The sequence below is a fragment of the Charadrius vociferus genome, unplaced genomic scaffold (assembly GCF_000708025.1).
Source record: "Charadrius vociferus isolate BGI_N301 unplaced genomic scaffold, ASM70802v2 scaffold362, whole genome shotgun sequence".
Classification (NCBI taxonomy): Eukaryota; Metazoa; Chordata; class Aves; order Charadriiformes; family Charadriidae; genus Charadrius; species Charadrius vociferus.
In genome coordinates this window covers 1,374,331-1,383,856 of record NW_009647052.1, presented here as the reverse complement: position 1 = coordinate 1,383,856, position 9,526 = coordinate 1,374,331, and the positions used below count along the sequence as shown (strand labels likewise).

Here is a 9,526-nt window from a genome sequence, read left to right as displayed (position 1 = left end):
CGGCTGCACCCCCACCCGCGGGGGTGCCTGGCTCGCTGAGGGAAGCGGGTGGGGGAGGAGGAGAGGACCTGGCTGCGGGGAGGTTTGTTCATGTGGGCCCCTGGCCCTCCCTCTGTGCCCCAAGGAGGTGCATCGCTACCTTCCGTGGAAGGGCCTCAGCGCCTTGTGATCCCCCCGCATCTCTCTCGACTGGGGGTGGCAGGATGCTTTTGCAGGGTACTGGCTGAAGAGCGGAGCTCTCCCGCTTGCCAGGGTGGCTGAGCTTTTCCTCCCTAAAGTGGTTGGGTTGGTGTCTGCTTCTCATGGCTGGCAGTCTGGAAGTGGGCTGAAGCCCCTTTCTAGTCCTGCGGAGGAAGGGTGGCACTCTCTTGAGCTGGTTTTGCTGCTCCACCTCTTCAGCTGAGGTGCCTTCCCCCCTCACATGCACTTTGCGTTTGGTTAATTGCCAAAAAAGTTACCTGCATTTTCCAACAGTTTGGTGTCACAAGTTCTTTTATTTATGGATGCATGCGCTTATATGAAGGTCTTCAGTTTTGGTTACAACCAAAATACTTAAGTTACCATATGTAATTTTGAACGGTTTGGCCTAAATCTTTGTAATACCAGCTGTGTGTCTTTATAACAGGTCGGGGTGGAACTAAAATAAGAGAACTTGAGGATTCTTCGGGTTCCAGGATAAAGGTACCATGTGCTGTGTGTCATCTAGGCCTGGACTCTGTTTGGAACGTAGTTGGTTTTGCTTCCCTGTAAACCAGAGTTACTGCAGCAAGTTGAAGGGTGTTGCAATACCTGTAATAATTCTACTCTTTTACAAGAATTGGTAAAAAGGAATTAGAATTGAGGGTGCAACTTGACTGGTGTGTGAAAGCAGGAAAAGCTTACTGTTGGGTGGTTCTGGGTTTTTTTCCTTAAGTATGTATTTATTTCCCTTTCTTTTAGAAAGGGAGTTAAAGGGCCTTTTTCCGGAAAGAGAAGTTAAAATTCAGGAAAAAAATCAAAGATAGTTTTCAGTATGTATTCTTACGTAATGTTTGTCTTTGCAGTATTAACAAAACTCAGTAAGGTTTTATGAACATAGGTTATAAAGGGAACCTCTGAAGCTGAAGTAAAGATTTTTGGCAGCATTGCAGTGCAAAACAAAGCCAAGATGTTGATTGACGATGCTGTTACAAGATCTGAACAAAACTGCATTAAAAGTGGGACTGAGAAAGGTAAGAAATGTGTTTCTGGGGGAAAGAAAAAAAAAAAAAAAAACAAACCATGCCTATATTTGGTAGTTTGCTGTAGTGTTTTTATATTATTAGCATTTTATCGAAGTGAGTTAACTTTCACCTTGTTCTTGGACAGTGGCATAGCTCCTTGAAACAGAAATATCTAGACATCCTCCTTTCTCAGCTGTGAACAGTTTTCTTCCCTCAAACTGTCAGACTTCTTTGAAAATCTGTTCCTGAATGTTTTCAACAATTTTGATGAGTGCAGAATGTTATAGTACTTGGTTTCTTGCGTTATCAGTCTGATTCCCCCAAAATACGAGTATTGGTTCTAGTTTAAGTTCTAATGTAGTATCTCTGCAGTATTGAAATTTAATAAGCTTTTATAAATGTAGTCTATAAAATAAACATGTACTGATTATAGCATGGGCGATGCTGACTTCTTACTACTTTCATGGGAAGTTAGCATTTAAGGTTTGATGTTGCACATTGTGCCTCGCTTTACTAGGGTTTATTGTGTTCACTTTGCTACGTGGATATGTAAGTAATGGTTGTATGTTGAGATGCCATCAGTTATTGGTATTTGTCTTGTATGTGCACCCATTGACTTTTTGCACAAGCAAACAACATCCATAGTTGTTGATCTGAGGCACTGTTGAGGAAGAAGGGATCAGAGAGTTGTGTTCCAGCGTTAGAATAAGGAATGGAGTAGTTGTGTTGATTTTAGAAGTGCCCCAGAAGGTGGATGCATGTATTTCAAGAGGCTAGAAATAGTTAACACTTCCTTAGTATGTGTGATTGTGTTTTTGCCGTGTTTCCTGCTTTTCCACTAGTATATAATTGTGTTGCCATTTATATCTTCAGTGTAAAACCTTTCTTTCTGAAGAAGTGTTAACCTCATCAAAAAAAGGGTGTAGAATGTAACTACATTGGGACTTTATTGTGGTGATGTTGGATGGTTTCGAAGTAAACCTTGCTCTTGTAGCTGTTAAAATCAAAGCTTTCTCTCTGCAAAACGTCTGCTCGGTTCACAAGTTTTTTAAAAGCCTGCTGCACAGCAAGCCTTAGTTATAGCTGGAGGAGCAGCATTTCAGAACCTGTCATTTCTTTCTTTAAGTAGCTAAAGATGTTGAAATGCTTCTTTTTTTATCAGGACTGGATTTGTATGGGTTTTACCGATGTTTCAGGCTAAGACCTAGGAAAAAATTTTCTATTTAAATGCTTCATGTCTATTCAAATTCACATAGGAGGCCCTTAGAATAGAAAAAGAAAATAAGGTGTTTGTTTGGGGAGAACCCCCCACCCTCCAACAGATTCCATCAAACAGCAGCATTTCGGTACTAACTCCACAGGAAAAACCTTGGACAATATCAAGCCTGGAAATAACCCAACGAAATCAGTGATTAACTGGGCCGCTCTTCGAGAAAACAAAGCTAAATATGAAGCTATGAAATGGGCAGGTTAGTTCTAAAATGTTGATTGTATGGTACTTGTCTTCGTATGATAAATTTGTTGAATGCTTAAACATTTTTAGTCTTTGCTTTGAGATGACTGAATCTTTCAGTGTCCAAATTAGTTAAGTATTTGCAGTGAAGTGAATGTGGCAGCATTTCTCAGCGTGGTCATGGAGGACACTGTAGTTGCTGTGTGAAGACTTAAACTTGCTACTCAGTTGGTATTTTGACTTCATCCTTTGAAAATACTGTTGTTTTGTATGTGGCCACAGCAAAAATCTGGTAATTGCTAAATATTGCAGTATATATGTTAGTAGAAATTACTGTTGAAGTGTGGGGAAGTGGTTCTTTTGCAGATATTTAAGTGTATTTCTCAGCCTTCATCTTTTACATGAACAACAATAGTCTTTGGCTGCTTTTGACTAGTTTGCTAGTACAAGATACTGTCTGGGTTTTGGGATTTCCATCTTTAGCTTTAGCAGACTTACCCTGAATCTGTAGCATTTCTTACTGTCTCAAGTTTACTTTTTCTAATTGTTTAAGACTTGCCTCCAATTGAGAAAAACTTCTATAAAGAATCGTCAAGGACTGCGTCTATGTCACAAGAAGAAGTGGAACTGTGGCGGTAAGATCATTTATATAGGGAATCATCTGCTTGGCAAAAATAACAATTAAGTTATAAAGACCAGAAAGTGGGATGAAATACTGAGACAGAGCATTCATGTTAGGGTCTTGTAATAACTTAGGTCTTAGGAACTCTTTCATAGGAATTAAACAATAACTAGCAGGTGGGGTGTTATTAGTTACTTGGAAAATTAACTTTATGGATTAACTGCTTCTCTAAAAGTGTTTGATCTAGTTGACTTTTGGAAGAGAAAAAAATCAAGACAATTCTCATTGGCTTTTGGTTGTTTTTTTGCATTTCATGAGACAGCACCTTCATGTCTTCTAGGTCCTTCCAAATATTGTTGTTCATGTGTTGAATACCTCTTGGCTGCCCTTCCCTGCCCCCCCATATATTTTGGTCAAATAACATCTTCAAATCAAATTTCAACATCTGTTACTGTTGTCTTCCTATCTGTCTGTATATCTTGTCTTTACAAGTACATCGTGGTGAGTGCATGCCTCAGTTAACTGTATCTGTTCATTTGGATCCAGCAATCTGCATCACTGTTCATGTCATCCCTTTTCAGTAGTTCTAATGAACTAACAAGCTCAGCCCAGCAAATAAAAAGAAATAGAAGAAAATGACAGATTTAACGGTTTCCTCAGCTACATTAATGTCTTTGACAGTCCTGAAAAGAGAATTTCTAATGAGCACTGAAACAAATGCGTGCAGGAAGTGGTCTTGCTTTTGCTGCTGCACATTTGAGTTCCTCTAATTGCATCAATAAGGAATTTCTGCTCCTCATTTAATGAATGCCTTTTGACTACTTTCTGAAAGGCGACTGGAATGAAGATGAACTATTTATGCATATTAATACCTCTTAAATGGGGGAAGCTGTAGAACCTCAGTTTTTAATGTTTCTTTTTGTGTGCGTTGTGCCTTGGGTTTTGTTTGTTTTGGGAAGTTCTTTGTTTTGTGGTTGTTTGAGGTTTTTTGAGCTTGTCTTACTGACCACATTCTTTTTTTTCTAAACTGTTCTGTTTGTATTTTCTAGAGCTGCTCTGAAAATATTTCAGGAAGACTTTTGTCAGAATATAGGGTTCTGGCAAAAAAGTCCAATCCATTCCTATGAGTTCTAGGTTGTCTTTAGGTTTAAAAACTTGTCACAGTTATTTAATTTGTAATAGAGTATAGTTGAAGCCTGATATGACAGGACTGCAGTTTGTGTTAACTGCATCTATAACTTCAAATTAGTCTTTCTTAAGAAAGAATGGTAATTGATGCCGCCAGGAGAATTGGTTCTGTAGTAAAGCGTTCTTAAAAGAAGAATGGTTATAAGTCTCATTGTCTCATTGAAGAGCCTGAACTTGTTTTCTGTTGTTCCAGGAATTTAAAAAAAAACTCAAACAAAAACCCAAACAAACAAAAAAAACCAGGAGGGCAGTCTTTTGTGTTAGCTTTACCTTCTTAGATAATGCGACTTTAAATCAGTTGCACTTCTTCAATTCTCTACAGGAAAGAAAATAATAATATAATTTGTGATGACTTAAAAGAAGGTGAAAAGCGCTGCATTCCCAATCCTGTTTGTAAATTTGAAGATGTATTTGAGCATTATCCTGATATTATGGCTAATATAAGAAAAGTTGGTTTTCAGAAGCCTACACCAATTCAGGTACTTCTTAAATTTTGATGACTCTTTAACTGAAGTTTAAGAGAAAAGTACATTTAAGTATTTGTTGTTTTATGTTAGTCCCAGGCATGGCCAATCATACTCCAAGGAATTGATCTTATTGGTATAGCACAGACTGGTACTGGGAAGACATTAGCATACGTAATGCCTGGATTCATTCACTTGACTTCACAACCAATGTAAGGACTGCTCACATGTCTGACTTGTTTAGCTGTGAATACTTCCCCCCACCCTCCATGTGATGATTTTCTAGTAAAGAAGATAAAAAATGATAAATTGCAAAAAAAAAAAAAACTATAACCTTGGTAGAATAAGTACCAAACTTACAGAACAGTATAAAAATATTCAGTGTCAGATGTGATAGACTTTGCCTAGCCTTATGTACCTGCAGTCTAAAGATGCTTTATTGCAGATCCAAAGATGAGCGTGGGGGGCCAGGAATGTTAGTCCTTGCTCCCACTCGAGAATTGGCACTTCAAGTAGAGGCAGAGTGTTTGAAGTACACATACAAAGGAATTAAAAGGTAATCTGACTTCTCACTTGCTGCTTAAGTAATTTTTTTTCCTACCACTTGTGGTTTAATTCACTCACTGAAATAATTGCATTTGCTAAGAAAGGAGGGGAAGGTAGTAAATGCAGAGTTAGTATTTTCCCGCTTTTTAGAAGACCTGTTTTGACTACTGTCATGGTGAAAATATCAGGAATAGTGTGAGCAGGACTAGGGAAGTGATCATCCCCTGTACTCAGCACTGATGAGGCCCCACCTCGAGTACTGTGTTCAGTTTTGGGCCCCTCACTACAAGAAGGACATGAAAGTGTTGGAGCGTGTCCAGAGAAGGGCAATGAAGCTAGTGAGGGGTCTGGAGGACAAGTCTTAGGAGGAATGACTGAGGGTACTGGGGTTGTTTAGCCTGGAGAAGAGGAGGCTGAGAAGAGACCGTATCACTCTCTACAACTACCTGAAAGGAGGTTGTAGAGAGGTGGGGGCTGACCTCTTCGCCCTGGAGACAAGTGATAGGATATGGGTTCAAGTTATGCCAGGCGAGGTTTAGATTGGATATTAGGAAAAAAATTTTCACTGAAAGGGTTATCAAACATTGGAATAAGCTGCCCAGAGAAGTGGTGGATTTGCCATCTCTGGAGATGTTTGGTTTTTTGTTTTTTTTAAAAAAAAAAAGAAAAGGGGGTAGATGTGGTACTTGGGGACATGGTTTAGAAGTGGTTTTGTCAGGTTAGGTTAATGGTTGGACTTGATGATCTTAAAGGTCCCTTCCAACCTTAGCAATTCTATGATTCTATGGTTCTATTTCTTATATAGTTGTAGCTTTGTCTGTTGCTTCTTGTCCTTCTGTGTGGACAGCTGAGAAGAGTCTGGCTTTGTCTTCTCGGCACCTTGCCGTTATGTAGCTGTAGACAGCAATAAGATCTCCCTGAGCCTTCTCCTCTTCAGGCTGAACAAGCCTGGTTACCAGTTTCTCACATTATGCACTCCATTCTCTTGACCTTCTTGGTAGCTGCCTGCTGGACTTGCTCCAGTATGGATATGTCTGTCTTGTAATAAAGGTGGGAGGTACAAAAACTGGGTATTGTGCTTGAGGTGTGGTCTCACCAGTGGTGAATAAAGGGGAGTAGTGAGTTCTCTCAACCTGCTGGCTGCCTTCTCCATACTACACAGCTGGCTTTCTTTTCTGTAGGGTTACATTGCTGAATAATGTTCAGTTTCTTGCCCACCCAAGTCTTTTCTGCAAAACCATCTTCTAGCATGTTTGCCCTCAGCCATGAGGTAATTCCATCCCAAGTGTTGCTTTTGTTAAACTTCATGGGATTCCTGTCAGCCCATTCCTCTAACTTTTTGTGGTTCTTCTGAGTAGGCCTAACCCTCTAGCGTATGGATTGCTCTCCCAGTTTGGTTTCATCCGCAAACCTGCTGAGAGTTCAGGTCTTCATTTAAGCTGTTAAACAGACATTACTGTACTCCAAAATTTACTTTTAGGGCTCACTGGTAACTTTGTATAGCATTCAGAATTGGTCTTGTAGTTATCAAGTACTGAAATGTGCGTTCTACTTCCTTCCCAAAAATACTAAGGAGTTTTACAGAGCTTGTTAAGTTTGTTTATAAGCCTAATACTTTATCGAGTGCATTGATGGCTTTAACAGCAAAACTTTTTGACGGTGCTGTTTAGAAAAATCACATATCCTTTTGTACATTCATCTGGTTTTGGTGTGAATATTTTCAAAACAACCCAAAACATACTCGTAACTTAATAGCTCTCTTCCTTCCTTTTGTGATTACTTTCACTGCAATTTCAGCAGAAAGCTGTTGCTGAAGTGTTGAGGGAGTATTATTCAGTGTTAAGTCCATTATTTACTGTGATATTGTCGGTCACGTTTGCTGTATTCCTTCTTCTTGAGGATACTTTTTCATATGAAGCAACATGGTGGCATTTATTTGAAAAAAATTGACTTCAGTTGAACCTTAATACACTGCTTCTGTAAAACTTCTTATTTTTCAGTATTTGCATATATGGTGGTGGGGACCGAAAAGGGCAGATAAACGTGGTTACCAAAGGTGTGGATATTGTTATTGCTACTCCTGGCAGACTGCATGATCTTCAAATGAACAACTTCATAAATTTGAAGAGCATAACATACTTGGCAAGTAGCTGATATGGAATAAGTAATGCACCAGTTGGGAAATGGTTGACAATTAGTGTGAACTTAAGCTTTAATGAAGTTTTCTTTAAACTTTTAAAGTCTTAATTACAATACATCTTAACATTGAGATTGCTGTTGGAGGGATGGTTCATGCTTACCATAAGTGCATTGCAGATGTGGAATATTCCCTAGAAAAAAATAAAATAGACTTCTAGCATGGTAAGCATTTTGAAGATGCTAAATTATTATCTCATATTAGTGATGTTTGCTGTTTTTAAGTTTATTTTGGCAAGATCAGTTATTAATGGATAGAATGCCTTTTCCAGGTTGTCTTTTCCTTTTCTTTTAAGGGTTACCAGTAACTCAAGTTCTTACTAGAACTTGTGCAGTAAGCACCAGAGTCTCAAACAGATGTTTAAATGTTTGGGTGACTGAATTTCTTTTGATCTCAGTGGGAAAATAGCCATGTAAAGATTGTTATGAATCCTTATGTCTTCATTTCATTCTTGCCTTTTGCTGTGCTGTACACTTAAAACTATTGCTATTTTGTAAAATACTTTCATATATTCAAATTGAGGTTTAACTGGTGACTTGTTGCCTGGTTTGACAATTTGGCCTGTTTTCCCTCCCTTACCTCCACCCCAACTCTCCTCTAAGGGTTAAATACTCATTATGCTGTAACAAGTTAGCTCCAATTCTAGCTAATAGTTGTGAGCTTGCTGGCAAGGGCAGTGGTGGTATAGCACCATTAGAAATTTGGCTATCTAGAAAAAAAGTATTACTGGAAGACAGGAGAGTAGCTTCATGTAGAAGAGTAATGTGTAATTGCAAACAGGAGGAAAAAAAGGCCTGAAAACCTGCTTTAGTAGTCTGTCTTTACCAAGGTGAAGTATGGTCATACTCCAAGGACACACTGCTTTGTAAAGCAAAGAATTTGTATGTAACCAAAATCAGATGTTTCAGTATGTGCAGGATATGCTATAGTATGACATTGCTAAAAAGAATTAGCTACCAAAACTATTGAAAAATATGGTGATGTAAAGTGGGAGAAAAACATTTGTTGTTGTACCGCTAGCAGTTAAATATTTTCAGAAGATTGAAACCAGCAGAAGGACCATGCTTTCCAAAGTGGATAATGTCTCATGCCTCGGACTTCCGGGAAATGCTGTGTTTAGGTGTCATATGAAAAGTTGGATATCCAAAATTCTATTTTTTTTATGTTACCATCTATTTTTCCTTGTAGTTTCTTGTACTTTTTAATATATAAGATGCTTTCTGTTTCCACAGCTTCATTGCCAGTTTTCAGCTAACAAATAATTTAATGTTGCAGCCTTATTTCAGAGAAAAGAGAGGGGTATTATACTTCAACTTTTAACACCTTGGATGAAGAACGCTCTTCATTGAAGAGCTTCATTTACAGTTTTCATTTAAAGATCTTGATGAGTGTTATGAATTCTCCCCAAGTGCACTGAGTATTATTTGCTGGTATAATATCATTGTTTCTCAAAGGACTTTCAATGCCAGAGACTGGGTTACAATTGTTTGTTTAAAAAAACTTGGACAAACAAAAAAACCAAACCCTTAGAGTTAATTATATTTGAATATACACTGTACACAAGGTGAATTGGAGACAGGGAATTTGACTTTTTGCCTGACAGAACCATCAAGTTAGTTGTAGTCTTGACCTAGACTCTTAGGAACCCATTTATTCAAGGTAGGCTGCTGTTTTTCATGATTTCAGAAGAAAGACTGGGAAATTGTCGTATACGGCCTCTTGATTGTTTACAGTACATGTCACTTGAAGATTGCTTTCTGTTTTGCTGTGTTCAGTGTAAATCAGTATTCATTCATCAGTAATCCAAGTGCTCTTTTTTTTTTTACCTTATGCTCATGAAGCAGGAGTAAGAAA

At 38.5% G+C, this 9,526-nt stretch overlaps 1 protein-coding gene across 1 annotated transcript in view; it reads left to right on the top strand.

Annotated features, from left to right (window-relative positions):
- The window catches only part of DDX43 (DEAD (Asp-Glu-Ala-Asp) box polypeptide 43), a 21,001-nt gene that overhangs the window by 1,425 nt on the left and 10,050 nt on the right, over window positions 1-9,526 (top strand). The window contains exons 2-9 of the mRNA XM_009895770.1: window positions 626-681; window positions 1,079-1,196; window positions 2,564-2,671; window positions 3,209-3,290; window positions 4,788-4,944; window positions 5,023-5,141; window positions 5,375-5,485; window positions 7,476-7,617. Coding sequence (XP_009894072.1) covers window positions 626-681; window positions 1,079-1,196; window positions 2,564-2,671; window positions 3,209-3,290; window positions 4,788-4,944; window positions 5,023-5,141; window positions 5,375-5,485; window positions 7,476-7,617 — 893 coding nt within the window. The remainder of the gene's footprint in view (window positions 1-625; window positions 682-1,078; window positions 1,197-2,563; window positions 2,672-3,208; window positions 3,291-4,787; window positions 4,945-5,022; window positions 5,142-5,374; window positions 5,486-7,475; window positions 7,618-9,526) is intronic.